Genomic DNA, 17,195 nt, shown 5'->3' with positions numbered 1-17,195 from the left:
ATGACACACATCCAGTTTTCCTACACCTCAGTGTCACCCTCAAACAGCCTTTGTCTCCTTGTCCTCACTGCCTCCAGGGTTCTGCTCTAACGAGCTCCAAGGGAGGCTGTGTCAGTGCTGGCCCTCAGGGGGACACTGCAGGAAACTTGCCTCTGACTTGGACTTCTGGAGAGATGTCTTCAATTGTCTCTGAGTGTCTGAGGTTCATGGGCTCATCAGCAAAGGCCCATAGGGGTGATTGCAGTGCCTTGGGCTGGTGCTGTGCTGCAGAGCTGGGCCAGGCTCATGGGACAGAGAGAGCTCGTGGCAAGAGGGCCGTGGTGCAGAGAGACAGCTGTGCCCAGGAGCAGCTCCTCTGCACAGCGCAGCAGGGCTGGGGGCACTGCCTGCAGAGACAGAGTGCTTAAAGGCAGGCAGAAGTGGCAGGATGCACAGAGCTCACTGGGGGAGAACATTTCCCAGCCCTGAACCCGGTAAGTCTCTGGATGGAGGGCAATGCAGCTTTTGGTCCTGGAGGAAGGAGAAGCCGGGGGTGCAGACAGGGGTGTGCAGGGCTGTGGTGCAGAGCAGGGTCCCTGCTGTGCCCCAGGGGCTGTGTGCCAGGGCAGGGCCTCTGCTGCCTGCCAGACTCAGCACTCAGCCTGCCTGAGGAGCTGCCCAGGGGCTTGGGCAGAAGAAGGGCAGGGCAGGAGCTGCCTGCAAAGAGAAGGCACTTTCTGCACTCTCTGCCTGCCTCTTCCTGCTCTGATTGTGGAGTAGGCTCTATATTAACAGGGTAGTGGGGCAGCCTCTATGCTATCGGCGTAGTTGGATTTGCACTGGTGACTGAGCTTCCTATTCCATTGAATTGAGACAAAAACAAGTTAGTGATGCACCTGAGAATATCCCTTCTCTTCTCTCTGCTTACAGACTGCACTAGGGCTTTTCTGAGCTGTTCTTTAGGACTTGCAGACAAGGGGATGTGGTTTTTCAGCACAACCTCTGTGTGCATCCATCCCGCAGGTGAATGCTGCAAGCAGCCAGCAGCTGGGCACCAGGGAATGGACAGAGCAGCCCTCCTGGATGTGCCCTCTGGTTTAGGTGTGCCTCCACAGCAACGACATTAACCATTTCACTGGATTAGAGGTGTCCCACTGGGGACTGATGGGCAGAAGTGGTTGCTGTGTACAGGACGCTCAGCAAGCAGAAAGCAGGACTCCAGACAAGGAGATAGACAAAGGTCCTCTTGGAAACAGGTAATGTAAGGTTTTACTGGGAATTTTAGTCAGAGACTTTACTCATAAGAGTTTATACTTTATATTTTCTTTCATTTCGCAGGCTCTATGTCCAAAATCAGCAAATGCCCAACATCAGCTCTGTGAGTGAGTTCCTGCTGCTGGCATTTGCAGACACACGTGAGCTGCAGTTCCTGCACTTCGTGCTCTTTTTGGGCATCTACCTGGCTGCCCTCCTGGGCAACGGCCTCATCCTCAGTGCCATAGCCTGTGACCACCGCCTCCACACCCCCATGTACTTCTTCCTCCTCAACCTCGCCCTCCTTGACCTGGGCTGCATCTCCACCACTCTGCCCAAAGCCATGGCCAATGCCCTCTGGGACACCAGGGCCATCTCCTATCAAGGCTGTGCTGCCCAAATCTTTCTCTTTGCTTTCTTGGTTGTAGCAGAATATTCCCTTCTCACTGTCATGGCCTATGACCGCTACGTTGCCATCTGCAAGCCCCTGCACTACGGGAGCCTCGTGGGCAGCAGAGCTTGTGCCCAGATGGCAGCAGCTGCCTGGGGCAGTGGCTTTCTCAATGCTGCCCTGCACACGGCCAACACATTTTCCCTGCCTCTCTGCCAAGGCAATGCTGTGGACCAGTTCTTCTGTGAAATTCCACAGATCCTCAAGCTCTCCTGCTCAGATGCCTACCTCAGGGAAGCTGGGGCACTTGTTCTTACTGTTTCTTTATGCTTTGGTTGTTTTGTTTTCATTTTTTTCTCCTATGTGCAGATCTTCAGGGCTGTGCTGCGGATGCCTTCTTCTCAGGGCCGGCACAAAGCCTTTTCCACGTGCCTCCCTCACCTGGCTGTGGTCTCCCTCTTTATCAGCACTGTCATGTTTGCCTATCTGAAGCCCCCCTCCCTCTCTTCCCCATCCATGGATCTTATTGTGTCAGTTCTCTACTCAGTTGTTCCTTCATCAGTGAACCCCCTCATCTACAGCATGAGGAACCAGGAGTTCAAGGATGCAGTAAGGAAACTCTTTGGATACATGCTTCTTTGCAATCAATAATGTTTGTGAGTTCCCTGATTATTTCAGGAACTGTGAGGAAAATTTTTGTTACTATATTTCTCTATAAATATTTTCTACATTTTTTTTCTTTTGATTTAAATTATGTTATCCTTAACCTGCTACTTGATTTTCTTATTTCTATTTTTTCATTTATAGTGACCCAGTCATCTAATTATTGAAAGAAGCAGGTTATGTAAAGAAACATAATAAATAAAAAACAAAAACAAAACAAAACAAAACAAAAACATCAGAACTACATTTTATCAGCTGCCATCTCTTCCCATCCCCTCTGGAGCTGGGGTAGAAGCCCCAGCACACAGGAGGGTCTCTGGGCCAAGAGCCCAGCTGCTACATGGAGTTTGGGTGGGGGCTGTTGCTTCTCTGGAGCCATGGCCATGGCCAGCAGCAGGACGTGGCCTTGTCACTGCTTCTCTCTTTTGGCTTTCAGTGTGTTCTCCTGTGCTCTTTTATTCGGAGAAGCAGTCAGATCTCATAGGCCTTGGTGACAGTCCTGTTCTCTCTGCAGTGGCATCCCTGTGACTGCAGGCAGCAGCAAGCACTGTGCAGCCCTGGGTTACAGCTGGCCTCCCGCATAGCACCACAGTAACAGGAGGGTCTTGCTCTGGGCAAACCCAGAAGCCTGGACACCTCTCCAAAGCTGCTGCCAGGAATACAGCCAAGAGGTTGCTCCCTGCTCTTCTGTTTTCTGGGGTTCTAGTGCCGGGTTCCTCACCTGGGGCTCATCAACCCCAAGCAGAGCTACAGGCTGGGAGATGAATGGTTGGAGAGCTGCCTGGCAGAGAAGGACGTGGGAGTACTGGTTGATAGTCGGCTGAATATGAGCCAGCAGTGTGCTCAGGTGGCCAAGAAGACCAACAGCATCCTGGCTTGTATAAGAAGCAGTGTGGCCAGCAGGGCTAGGGAAGTGATTGTCCCCCTGTACTCAGCTCAGGTACTGAGAGGAGAGTGATGTAACCACTTGAGAAGCTAAAGTCAGAAGGAAAACTTGAAGTGACTTGGAGTATTAATGGGCCCCACTGAGGGCTGTTACTAACAAAGCCTCCCCAGGGACATGTTAGGACAGATAATTGGAGGCCATGGTTACAGACAGGCAAAGCACTGTGCTGAGAAAAATCTTGGTTGGTTTTAATGAAGATGAAGGGCCAAGGCCTGACTACAGCCACTGGGAGAGGAGACCCTGCACACCCGTGTCTGGCTCAGGGCTAGTCTTGGGGTCTGTGGGATGTGGTGGGTACTGTGATGCTACTAGAAGAACTTCATTTTGACACCTCAGCCCTGCACAGTGTTGCAAGGAAGCAATGCCAACAGTCAGCATGCCAAGCAGGTGCCTTCTGCTGGCCTAGCAGGGCCACTGCCAGATGTCAGCCCAAAAGTGCAGCTCCCAGGGAGAAGGCAAGGCTGACCTGCCACCTCCAGACACAAGTGACCTCACAGTCCCTTTCTGTGACACGTTCCTACTGCTGCCCTATCAAGTGCAGAGACAGAAGTGACCTCACAGTCCCTGCCACAGTCACATTCCTCGTGCTGGGGCAGGAGATGCTGAGGCAGAGCTGATCTCCTCAGAGCATCCCCACCAGGATCATCAGGATGAGCAAGAGACTCAAGATAAAGGAAAGCGGCTATAGGCTGTGTTTTGTCTTGAAGGGATACTTTGAGCTCAGGCATAAGAACAGTGGATTCCTGTCAGGGTGTGGAGTAGCATTTAGGTTTGAGGATTAATGTCAGTGATTAAAATAGTGCAAGGGCTTTACATGACTATTTTAAGTCAGTGTTACAGCAAAATCAACATTGCCTGAATGTTCTAACCTCACAGAAATCATTAATTTCTGCTGGCCAATCTTCTCTTTCCTCCCTCAAATCTCACATCTCTCCTGGCCAGGCTTCTCCTGACTTCCCCATATCAGTCATCTTCTTAGGGGCAGCTTTCTGATGGCTTTCATGATCTCAAAGTATCTGCCTCACATCTGTTGGGTACTCCTTTTTTGAAACTGACATGGCCTCTAAGTCAGGATGGAAAAGAACACAAAGGCTATAGGCGAACCCTGCACAATGTGCCCAGCAGCTCTTGTACGACCTCAAAATTTTGTTTCCTGCCTCCAACTTTTAGATACGGAATGGCTTCTGTGCACCCAGGCTATCTTTTTCCAAACCCTCATGCATGGTTCAGTTTGCCCCAAGCGTCTTGGAGGCAGTGGCCCCCTCTGTGTCGAAAACTGAAAGCAGTCCTAAAGGATGACTTCAGGCAAAAGCTGACACCTCTGACATGACAACCCCTACCCAAGACCTCTTCCACTATGCATCCTACCAGGTACTTAGAAAGAGCCGATCTCAGAAACTACATGCACAGCAAGTGCCTTCTGCTGCCCTACCATGGACACTGGCAGATGTGAGCCTAAAGGCACAGATCCCAGCCAGGAGTCAAGGGATGACCTGTCGGCTACTTCAGAAAGCAGTCACCTCAGAGGCCATTTAACAGCCAGTGGCTTCCTGCTGGACTTAGTGTTTCTGACGCACCACTGAGCTTGTAATACAACACCTACAAAACACCCCGTTTCTGGGCCAGGACCTGTCCAGGTAGAAATGATCTGGTTGTGATCCTGCAAGCCCATGGCACACCTGCTGGGCTCCTCTCTGATGCACAGGAGCCAGTTCCGTGCCAGTCCTGGGAGGTGCTAGGGCAGGAGGGACCTTGCAGGCAATGTTCCAGCCCCATGCCTGTTGGCGGTCTCCCAGCTCCTTGTGCACAGTGAAGATCACGCTCACTTCCAGAAGCCTGAAGCTGGCCTAGCAGACACTCAGGGGAAGTACCCTCCCAGCCCCAGCCTCAGCTGGCAGTGCTGCTCTGCAGAGCGAGGGGGCTTTGGTGCCCGGGGCACGGGGGCACTCTGCAGGGCTGTGCTGGGCAGGCTGGGAGGCAGACCCAGCTCATGGGGTCACTGCCATTGCCCCAGGGCTGCAAGGAATCACTCACCAGGCTCCTTTGCTGGGGCTGCTGCGTGCCCTGGGGCTGCTGAGCTCTCCTCTGCCTGCTCACACCAGATTGAGCATATGAGCTCTGCTCAGTCCACCTTGGAGGAGATCCCCCCTTAGGAGGGAAGTGCTGCAGTGGAGGCCAGCTGTGCCACTGCCGTGCCCACTGCCTGTCCCTGCCTGCAGTCCCAGCACAGCCCCACAGCAGCACTGGCACCAAGCTGCAGGAGCAGCCGGGCCTGACCCCACCAGCAGGGCTCAGCAGGACAGGGCGGCAGTGGCAAGAGAGCAGCTCTGCATGCCACAAGTGCTGGTGCTCCCTGGCCGTGCTGCTGGGATGGGACTCTTTTCCTCTGCACCCCTGCACACGGGCACTACCCCTGCAGAGCCAGGCCTGGTCTCAGAGGAAGGACGTAAGACTAAGAAAACAGTGCAGGCTCCTTCAGTTTGTTTATGTTCACATAGAGCATGGCTGCACATGCACAGTGCCTATGAACTATGTTTGAAAGGTACAAACTGAAATAGAAAGTTGAAGAACAATATCATTTTAATTGGCAATATTATAGAATCATAGAATCATAGAATATCCTGAGTTGGAAGGGACCCTTAAGGATCATCAAGTCCAACTCTTGACACTGCACAGGTCTACCCAAAAGTTCAGACCATGTGCCTAAGTGCACAGTCCAATCTCTTCTTAAATTCAGACAGGCTCGGTGCAGTGACCACTTCCCTGGGGAGCCTGTTCCAGTGTGCAACCACCCTCTCTGTGAAGAACCCCCTCCTGACGTCCAGCCTAAATTTCCCCTGCCTCAGCTTAACCCCGTTCCCGCGGGTCCTGTCACTAGTGTTAATGGAGAAAAGGTCTCCTGCCTCTCGACACCCCCTTACGAGGAAGTTGTAGACTGTGATGAGGTCTCCCCTCAGCCTCCTCTTCTCCAGGCTGAACAGGCCCAGTGACCTCAGCCGTTCTTCGTACGTCTTCCCCTCCAGGCCTTTCACCATCTTCGTAGCCCTCCTCTGGACACTCTCCAACAGTTTCATGTCCTTTTTATACTGTGGTGCCCAGAACTGCACACAGTACTCGAGGTGAGGCCGCACCAGCGCCGAGTAGAGCGGGACAATCACCTCCCTTGACCTACTAGCGATGCCGTGCTTGATGCACCCCAGGACACGATTGGCCCTCCTGGCTGCCAGGGCACACTGCTGGCTCATAATCAACTTGCTGTCTACCACGACCCCCAGATCCCTCTCTTCTAGGCTGCTCTCCAGCGTCTCATCGCCCAGTCTGTACATGCAGCCAGGGTTTCCGCGTCCCAGGTGCAGGACCCGGCACTTGCTCTTATTGAACTTCATGCGGTTGGTGATCGCCCAGCTCTCCAACTTGTCCAGATCCCTCTGTAAGGCCTTTACGCCCTCATTTGAGTCCACAACTCCTCTAAGTTTGGTGTCATCAGCAAACTTGCTCAAAATACCCTCTATTCCTACATCCAGATCGTTTATAAAAATATTGAAAAGTACCGGCCCTAAAATGGAGCCTTGAGGGACCCCACTGGTGACCGCCCGCCAGCCTGACACAGCCCCATTTACCATAACCCTTTGGTTATGGTAATATGTGAAATGTGAAATGACTCGTCAGGTCAATGCACACAGAAAGGTAAACTCACAGGTATTGTGCTGGAGTGTGAGAAGGCAAAAAGCATTGTGTTGTGCCTCAGACTAATCAAGGAGACCTAATGCAGTTCATCTCTTAGATAAAGCAAACACTCTAAGAATTGTTAAGGAGATTGAATCGTGGCCTAACATGAAGAAGGATGTACATGACTGGTGAAGGAACTGTCTTTCTATTCCATCACCAAACTGGATTAGACAAACACCACAACACCTAAAGGTCATATGTCCCATGACTCTGTCATCCCATGGGGCAGGGGAAGGGAGATGACAGTGAAGGAAGGTATTTGGGTAGGGAAGGTGGGGCCCAGCAGAGACAAGGAGTCAAGGCAGTGGGGTGGGGGAGGCCAGCAGAAGCAGCCCAAGGGCTGGTGCTGCTGGTGAAGACACGTTTGTGGCAGCAGCCTGAGTGGGCAGCAGCTGTGAGCAGGCGAGGGGAGGCCAGGAAGTGCATGGCAAGAGCGCTCATGCCAGCAGAGCCAAGGCCGGGGCTGAGCCCAAGGGCAGTGGCAGGCCCAGGGCAGGGGGCTACAAGGGCCATGCTGAGCTCCCTGCCCCTGCAGCAGCTGCACTGGCCCTCAGCACATGTGCTGGCCAGCACACACAGGGAGGTGCTGGCGTGCATCAGAGAACAGCAAGGCAGGCACTGGAGAGGGCCGGGGCCAGGCGGGTGGCAGAGCCCCATGCAGGGGCTGGTTCGGGGTCCCCTCTGCTGCAGCCAGCGCACGCAGCGTGGCAGGAGGAGGGCAGGCAGGGCTCGTGGCCACCTTGCTGGGGAAGAGCCCTGATCTGGAGGACAAAGCTCTTCCTGCTTGAAAGGACAAGGTGCTCTTGCTTTGCCCCACGATTTGTGTCTTCACCCTCTCCCTGTGCACCACAGAGCAGAGCCGGGCCCTGGGCCCTTCCTGACATCCCTGCATATCCTGGTGATATCAGTTCAGAAGGTCATTTGGTTCTCTCCCTGTTAGAATAATAAAACCAAATTTGAAATACGTTGCTATATTTAATTAGATGGAAGACTAGAAACTTTTTATGTCTGATGCTACCTTAGTCACTAACACCTTATCTGTAAGGCCATACAAAATTGTAACCCAGGATGGAGGAGAGGGATAAGATAATCTAGGGCTGGAGTATGTGTTTTTAAAAAATAAGTGAGAAACTTGTGGTGCTTCTCACTGAGAAGCAGTGCTATAGGCTGGGAGATGAGTGGTTGGAGAGCTGCCTGGCAGAGAAGGGCCTGGGAGTATTGGTTGATAGTCGGCTGAATATGAGCCAGCAATGTGCCCAGGTGGCCAAGAAGGCCAACAGCATCCTGGCTTGCATAAGAAACAGTGTGGTCAGCAGGGCTAGGGAGGTGATCGTCCCCCTCTACTCGGCTCTGGTGAGGCTGCACCTCGAGTACTGTGTTCAGTTTTGGGCCCCTCGATACAGGAAAGACACCAAAAGACATCTCTACAAGAAGGACATCAGGGTGCTCGAGCAAGTCCAGAGAAGGGTGACAAAGCTGGTGAGGGGTCTGGAGAACAAGTCCTACGAGAAAAGGCTGAGGGAGCTGGGCTTGTTCAACCTGGAGAAGAGGAGGCTCAGGGGTGACCTTTTTGCTCTCTACAGCTACCTCAAAGGGGGCTGTAGTGAGGTGGGGGTTGGTCTCTTCTCCCACATGCCCAGTGACTGTATGAGGTGGGAATGGGGTAAAGTTGTGGCAAGGGAGGTTTAGTTTGGATATTAGGAAGAACTTCTCTTCCGAAAGGGTTGTTAGGCATTGGAACAGGCTGCCCGGGGAAGTGGTGGAGTCACCATCCCCGGAGGGCTGTAAGGAATCACTCGCCAGGCTCCTTTGCTGTGGCTGCTGTGTGCCCTGGGGCTGCAGAGCTCTCCTCTGCCTGCTCACACCAGACTGAGCACTTGAGCTCTAGACAGTCCACGTGGGACACAACATGGTGCTCAGCAGTAAATATTGAGGTCATCTTTCCAAGACAAGGTATCAGTTTCTCAGACTGGCAGCACAGAGGTCTGCTTGTGGGAATTGAGGATTTACAGAATATTCCTCATGTTTGGGATTGGAGATTCTTTTTCTTTCATTTTTCTTTTCCTTTCCTTTCCTCATGTGTCTATCTCTCTGTGAGTTTTTATGTTCTTTCCCCTCTCCCTCTAGATGTGTTTCCTCCTCTCCCTCTAGAGGAGGAGGAAGCAGGCAGCTCATGCATGTGTAGTTGCTAGTTCAGGTGAGGAAGGAGGATGCTGGCTATGCTGCAAGGAAATGGAGGTCTGTGAAGCTGCAGGAGCCCTGCTCTCTTGCCTGGCAGATCCCCAGCACACAGTGCCTGTGCCCCGCAGGGCCAGCCCCGCTCCTTAGAGCAGCACAAGAGGCCTGGCCCAGCCACAGAGCAGCCTGCCCCGAGCAGGGGCCTGCACAAAGAGCTTTCCCTTTGCCCTTTCCCCATCAGTGCAGGCCCAGCAATGCTGCCCTGCTCTTCCCCAGGGCCATCCCTGCTCCCAGAGAGCCTTACCCAGGGCACTGTGTCTGTGCTAGCCTGGCTGGCCATTGCTGCTTCCTTCTCCATGCTCCCTGCAGGGCCCCAAGCTGGCGGTGGTGCTGTGAGAGCCAGGGGCTGTGGTGCCCTGGGACCCCCGTGGGTCTCCCCCCCTGCCCGTGTTGCTCAGGGTGGGCAGCAGACCTACATCCATGGGGATCTCTGCTGCTGAGCCTTTTCCATCTGCCCTGATGGCTCAGCAGCACAGGGCAGTGCTGGGCAGAGCCATGGGGTGTCTCTAAGGGCACAAATGACAGGCGAGTGCTGCACCAGATCTTGCCCACGGCACTTCAAAATGCATATCCTCAGTTACTCTGCAGTCTTATGGGCCTTTGCCTGCTGGCTCTTCAACACCTCTTGTGCCATTGCAGAGCCCTCCTTTAGCCCATGGACTCCTCAGATTCCCCTTTTCCTTTAACAGACCTTTTTTTGGATGGTCACTCATTTTATGAGGTTCTAATCACTTCATCTGAGGACCTTGTCCCTGCAGATTACCTGACATCTGCTGGAAGCTCCAGATTCCTCTCCAGGCTGGAATCTGCCGCCTGCCCCGCTGCAGGGGGTGCAGTCCCATGCAGATAAGTTTAAGATCAGTTGTCATCTCCTTAGGCAAGTTCTGTCATAATGGAAGCTCTTAGTGCTGCCCTTGGTTCCTCAGGGGCCACCCTGGGACTTTCAGCCTGTGTCTTTCACTCCACGAAGAACCCCCAGAATAAAGAAGAGCAGAGAACAGCCCCTTGGTGTCCAGGCTCCTGGGTTTGCCTTCAGCAGCCCCTTTTGTTACTGTGGTGCTAGCAGGAAGGTGGCTGTGTCCCAGGGCTGTGCAGTGCCTGCTGCTGTCGGCAGGGATCAGGATGCCCTGCAGAGAAAACAGGACTGTCATCGAGGCATATGAGAGCTCAAGACTAACAGATACAAGAGCACAAGAGAACAATGAGGAAGCCAAAGGGAGCAGCAGTGAAAAGGCCATGTCCTGCTGCTGGCCATGGCCATGGCTCCAGGGAAGCAGCAGCCCCGACCCAAAGGCAGCAGACAGGCAGAGCCCAGCGGGCAGTGAGGGGCAGCCCCGAGGGCCACCGGGGCTGCTCCTGCATGTGTCAGCTGGGTACTTGGCCCTGAGCCCCTCCTGCATGCTGGGGCTGCTCCCCCAGCTCCAGAGGGGATGGGAAGAGAGGGATACTGAGACCATTGAATTTATTCTGTCTTCTTTATTGTCTATACCTACAAAGGAAGCCTAGTTCAGTAGGTTAAATCGAAGATGTAGTCAAAGTAAAAAAATTACTAAATAAATTAAAGCAATATCAATAATTATGAAAATAACAAAAACAAAAAATGATATGAAAATCTCTCATCTCAGTTTCTCAAATAGAATGGTAGCGTTTAGAGGATTATTATTATTATTATATGATAATAATACTAAGTATAAAAATGGTATGATACAAATCACAATATTGTTAACAACACTGATGCTTAAGAAGCACATATAGAAACAATTTCCTCACTGCAACCTTGAGTTCCTGGTTCCTCATGCTGTAAATGAGGGGGTTCACTGCTGGAGGTACCACTGAGTACAAAAGTGACACCACCAAGTCCAGAGATGGGGAAGAGATGGAAGCGGGCTTCAGGTAGGCAAACATGGAAGTGCTGAGAAAGAGGAAGACCATGGCCAGGTGAGGGAGGCACGTGGAAAAGGCTTTGTGCTGGCCCTGTTCAGAGGGTATCCTCAGCACTGCCCTGAAGGTCTGAAAACAGGACAGCACAATGAAAACAAAACAAATAAATGCTAAAGAAACACTAAACACAAGGATGCCAATTTCCCTGAGATAGGAATCTAAACAGAAGAGCTTGAGGATGTGGGGGATTTCACAGAAGAACTGGTCCACAGCATTGCCATGGCAGAGGGGCAGGGAAAACGTAGTGGCCGTGTGCAGGACAGCAGTGAGAAAGCCACTGCCCCAGGCAGCTGCTGCCATCTGGGCACAAGCTCTGCTGCCCAGGAGGCTCCCGTAGTGCAGGGGCTTGCAGATGGCAATGTAGCAGTCATAGGCCATGATGGTGAGAAGGGAAAACTCTGCTCCAGCCAAGAAGACAAAAAAGAAGACCTGTGCAGCACATCCTTGATAGGAGATGGCCCTGGTGTCCCAGAAGGCATTGACCATGGCTTTGGGCAGAGTGGTGGAGATGCAGCCCAGGTCAAGGAGGGCGAGGTTGAGGAGGAAGAAGTACATGGGGGTGTGGAGGCGGTGGTCGCAGGAGATGGGGATGTGCATGGCCAAGTGTAGGAGAATGGTACGACCCCTGCCTGCTTCATGGGTGGGGGCGATGAGGCAATGAGGCCCTGGAGCTTTAACGATCAGCTGTCTCCTAATCAGTGGCAGTGGCAGAGACAACAGCCATAGCCATGGGCACAAAGACCTGGGTCCTGCTGGGACTTGGAACCTTGTCATAGCCCTTGCTCCTCTTCTAACCAGGATGGCCTAGAGAATCCCAGACCTGTACCTCTTTACTGCTTAGTTGTAGACACTTGTCCTTGTGGTGTCATACCGGATCTGAGCTGAGTCTGATAACTCAGATCTTTTTGGTGGCCATGCTCCTCGTAAGGCAGCTCTGTGTGAAGTTGGCCTGGTTCCTGCTGAGCAGGCACCACTGCTTGTATGGCATCCCTCATGGTGCCCAGGCCCTCCTTGTCCTGTGTACTCAGCAGTGTCCCAGTCTGCTCTGATGTGTGGTGTTACTCTCCCTCTCGTTCAGGACTGGGCTCTTCTCCTTGTAAATGTCTAGAGGTTTCTTTAGACAAAATCCTGTAGTTTCTCAAGCTCCCACCACACTGACGCTCCGTTCTGTCAGCTGTTCATGTCTGCAGGCAGACAAGACAGTTCAGCCTTCATGTGATTGTGCTGTCTCTGACAAGACAGCAGCATTGGGAGGTACAGGGGACACAGAATCACACACAGAATCACAGAGAATTGTCTAGTTTGGAGGAGACCTCAAGATGATCGAGTCCAACCTCTGACCTAACACTAACAAGTCCTCCACTAAACCAACATTTGGATAATACAGGAGTAACCAGTTGAATGGAACTGCAACACAGTCACAGAAAGGTAATGGGTGGAAGGCTGCCAGATTCTACTTTTTCTGTTCTTCATTCTCATGCATGCTGTCAGTTTCTCGGGAGCTGTGTCCTAAATATTATGGGGTTGAGCAGGACAAAGTTAGAAAGGCCAAAGCCCAGCTGGAGCTTAATCAATCCATTCCTGTCAAAGACAATAAACACTGCTTATATAAATACTTTAAATTAAAGAGGATTAAGAATCATCATAAATTATTGGATGTGGGGGGAAACCTGGTGCCAAGAGATGAGGTAAAGGCTGAGGTACTTAATGCCTTCTTTGCCTCTGTTACTAGCAGCAGGACCAGTTGTTTCCCTGGGTTTTTCTTCCTCCTCATGGCCAGTGCCCAACTTTTAGGGTTGTTTGTGTTTTTTTTTTTTTTTTTTTCTCTCCTGCTCTTTCCTACTGCCAAAGCAGGCTCCATCAGGGTAGAAACCACTCCTGAAGTAGGCATCCCAACCCAGCAGGCTCCTTGCGGCCTCTCAGCCAACCACACACAAGTCACCTCAGCAGCAGCTTCCAAGCCAGGGGCCTGCTGCTGGCCTTGCAGCTTCTTGTGGAGACACAGCCAAGCCTTGTGCCTGCTGCTGCCCACTCATGGACTCAAGCAGAAGGGACAGGACAACCCATATAGGGGCCTTCTTTCTGTCTGGGTCCTCCTGGCTCTGGAGGCAGAGGGGATCCCCCAGTCAGCATGCCAAGCAGGTGCCTTCTGCTGGCCTAGCAGGGCCACTGGCAGGTGTCAGCCCAAAAGTGCAGCTCCCAGGGAGAAGCCAAGGGTGACCTGCCACCTCCAGACACAAGTGACCTCACAGTCCCTTTCTGTGACACGTTGCTGCTGCTGCCCTATCAAGTGCAGAGACAGAAGTGACCTCACAGTCCCTGCCACCATCACATTCCTCCTGCTGAGCCATGAAATACTGAGGCAGAGCTGACCTCTCTCTCACTATCTAGGTACCTGATTTTCTCTTTCTTGGTTAGAGACTAAGCAAAGTTTTAGTGGGAGTGTGTGTTGTTCTGCTTGTGGTGTTGTGTCTGTGGTTAAGGTATGGACAAGCTCTACGGTTTAGGGTATTTTTAAGTCTGCCAAGGAGTCTAGGGTTAAACAGAGAGTTTTCATGTTACTGTTAAGGGAAGGCATTAGGTTTAGCAAGAGAAAAAAAAAAAAGAAAAAAAAAAATTCCTTTCTGAGTATTGTAGTAGCATTTAGGTTTAGGCATTAAAATTACTGGCTCATGTAAGGTAAGGGCTATATGTGACTAGTTTAAGTCAGTGCTACCACAGCATCCACATTACATAAACACTATTACTTCTATGAAATCATAAGTTTCTGCTGGCCAAGCTCTTCTTCCCACCCCAACATATCACATCTCTCTTGTCCAGGCTGCTCTTGACATCTCCATATCTTATTGGGATCAGCCTTCTGATGACATTCACGATCGCAGAGTATCTGTCTCACCTCTGTTGGCTCCTCCATTCCTGAGACAGTATTGGCATGGTAGTTAGAAGAGAAAAGGACACAAAGATCTTTAGGTGCATCCTGCACAATGTGCCCATCAGTTCTGCACTGCCACAAAACTGCGCTTCCTACCTACAAATTTTGTTTCCAGAATGGCTTTTATTTATTTTTTTTTTTTTTTTCTCATGCACGGTTCTGTTTTGGATATGCAGAGATGGAATAAGGAAAGTTAAGGAACAGATGGAACTGATCTTCTCAAGGGATGCAAGGAATAATAGGAAGGGATTCTACAGATACACTGCTCAGAAAAGAATGGCCAAGGAGAGTGTACGCCCTCTGATGGATGAGAAGGGTGCACTGGTAATGACAGACATGGAGAAGGCTGAGGGACTCAACAACGTCTTTTCTTCAATCTTCCCTGCCAGTGAGGCTTCCCAAGTCTTTCATTTCCCTGAACCTGTAGATGGAGGCTGGGGGTGCAAAGTCCAACCTGGTGGGAGTTAAGAGCAGGTCCAAGACCACCTGATGACACTAAACAGGTACATGTCTATGGGGCCTGATAACATGCATCCCAGGGTCCTGAGGGAACTGGCTGATGTAGTTGCCAAGCCTCTCTCCATCATACTTGGTGGCTGATCATTCTGCAGAAGAGAAGGCTCCAGGGTGACCTCTTTGTGGCCTTTCAGCACTCAAAGGAGACTTCTAGAAAAGATGGAGAGTGACTCTTTGCTCAGTTGTATGACAGGACAAGAGGGAAATGTTTTTAAAGTAAAAGACTAGAGATTTAGACTAGAGATTAGGAGGAAACTCTTCACCCAGAGGCTGTTGAAGCACTGGAACTGCTTGCTGAGAGACCTTAGGGATGCCCCATCCTTGGAACTGATCAAGAGCATGTGAGATGAGGCCCTGGGCTACCTGATCTCAAGGGGGGCATCCCTGCTTATGGCGTCCATGGACCGGGGCTTGGAACTAGATGCCTCTAAGGTCCCTTCCAACAGGAGCCATTCTCTCATTCTATGGTCTCACTAGCTATACCTCAAGCATGACTCCCATGCCATCAGCCTTCCTGTGGTCTCTCACCTGACCAGAACAGAAGGTGCCTCACCATCATCTTCAATGCCTTGTGCATGCTTCTGCCATTTACGGTCCCTATCTGTACCCCATTCCTCCTGCAGGTCCGTCAGCTCCACGGACAGAAGTGACCTCCCAGCCTCCTTCACAGCCATGGGCCTCCTGGAGGCCCAGCACATCCTGAGGCACACCTGACCTCATCCCAGCATTCCCAGCCAGCTCCTCCTTGTGACTTCTGATCTGATCACATACCTGTCACCTCACATGCCTCTTCCAATGCCATGGGACTGCTGCAGGACCTCACAGTCCCTACCCTATCCCAAGGGGACAAGCAGCTGCAGTTAGGTGTAGGAGTGGGGTTGAGGATGAGACGTGCTGTGTGCATGGTGGAGGGCTTTGGGGATTAGATGATCAGGTTAATGTTTAGAAAGTAGAGGTCACCCTCCAGGGTTAAGGGAATGGCAAAGGCTTCAAGTGAGGGACTAACGTTCTGTTCAAGGTGCCTTCTCAAGGTCTGGGATAAGGACAAGTTTTGAGGTTTTTAATTTAGGTTTGGTTAGAGAGCTAGGTTTAAGGCTGGCATTTTCATCAATCCTTAGTTAGTCTTAATCATCCTTCTCTTTACCCTTCTTGTAGAAGATACCTTTTACCTCTGCCTTTTCCAAATCCTGAGCAACGTCTCTCCTATATCTGGCTTTTCCATGGTCTTTGAGAGAGGTCTTATAACAACATCTGCAGCTCCACCAGCACCTCTCTCATCCTTACCACACCACCTCTAGGCAACCTGAGGAATGACCAGGACGATGATGTTTGCTGGGCAAAGGGTTTCATTAAAATCTCTGATGAGGGCTGTCATGGGCTTCACACAGACTGTGATGGCAGTATCATAGAAAACAGTGACACTTGTGTGGACAGAAGAGCAGGTGGATAAGGCTTTGGGCCTGCCAACACAGGACACACACACACCTGAAAACTGCATGAGAGGGAAGAGGAAGACTGGATCCAAAATGTAGATTATGAAATGAAAGACCATGAGTATCACTGTGGCACTGCAGGACAGCTCCAGCAATGGGGCAAAACAGTACAAGAGGTTTCTATGACACTGGGGCCACAGAACAGTAGCTGGGAGGAGGAGAAGGAATTAGTGTACATGAGAGAAATTGCCCTGGTTCAGGTACAGCTGCCTTCTGGAGTCAGACCTTCCACTTCCCGAGCCTTGCAGACAATGGGGATGGCATACAGCCCAGGGCTGACTGTAGGGCATGGTCCCCAGAAGGAAGCACTACATCTGCAGGTGTTTGGTGGCAGGCACAAGCACAGTGTTGAGGCTGTTCCACGTCCCAGTCACCGTGCTGGTCATGTGAGAGAGGAAGAAGAGATTTGTGTATCAGTAGAGGATCTTCCATGTGGATTACTGGGAAATATCAACAAGTGATGTCTTAGTGTCCAATTTCCTTCTTGGAAAACCTTTTAGAGTATTCAGTTCCCCCCTCTCTTGTTAGGACACATTCAGAATGGTGAAATGATCCCTGTCAGTCATGGCTGAGGTGTCCTGCCATGCAGTGGGAACAGAATAGGGGTTAAGGGAGGGAAACATTTGTACTCATGTTTGACAACCACAGTCCAACAGCAAAAATCACACTTTAAAAAATCAGTCTCTGACATCTACAGAGAGAAGCAGTCAGTGATGCCTTCAGTCTGCTTCAACCACCACACCCCAGCAGAGACCCTGCTGCCTTGGGGAGCTGTCAACCCTGAGGCCTTGGGGACACCTCGAGGGAGCCCAAGGGCACAGAGCAAGCGATGCCATGGTCGGGTGCTGTGCTGCTGAGCTGGGCCGGGCTCTTGGGCACAAGGGGAGCTCCTGGCAAGCGCTGCAGAGAGACAGCTGTGCCCAGGAGCAGCTCCTCTGCACAGCGCAGCAGGGCTGGGGGCTCTGACCGCAGCTGGCAGGCAGACAGGAGAGAAGGAGAGAGGGCTTGGAGGCACTGAGGAGCGCAACAACAGAGGGCAGCGTGTGGCAGGACACATCTGCAGGCTCTTGACACCGTGAGGCTCTGGCAGCAGGGCACTGCAGGTGGGGTTGC

General features: G+C 51.7%; 1 protein-coding gene across 1 annotated transcript; it reads left to right on the top strand.

The window, feature by feature from the left end:
- Positions 1–1,339: 1,339 nt before the first annotated feature.
- LOC311428106 (olfactory receptor 14C36-like) lies at positions 1,340–2,275 on the top strand (the record flags this gene model as incomplete). The annotated part of the gene is made up of 1 exon (XM_084539661.1): positions 1,340–2,275. The coding sequence occupies one exon, from the start codon at positions 1,340–1,342 to the stop codon at positions 2,273–2,275; it is 936 nt and encodes a 311-aa protein (XP_084395787.1).
- Between the last annotated feature and the right edge of the window lie 14,920 nt (positions 2,276–17,195).

This window comes from Aythya ferina (genome assembly GCF_964211825.1).
Source record: "Aythya ferina genome assembly, contig: HAP1_SCAFFOLD_29, whole genome shotgun sequence".
Classification (NCBI taxonomy): Eukaryota; Metazoa; Chordata; class Aves; order Anseriformes; family Anatidae; genus Aythya; species Aythya ferina.
The sequence above is the reverse complement of the archived record's forward strand: the minus strand, read 5'-3'. Positions and strand labels throughout refer to the sequence as shown.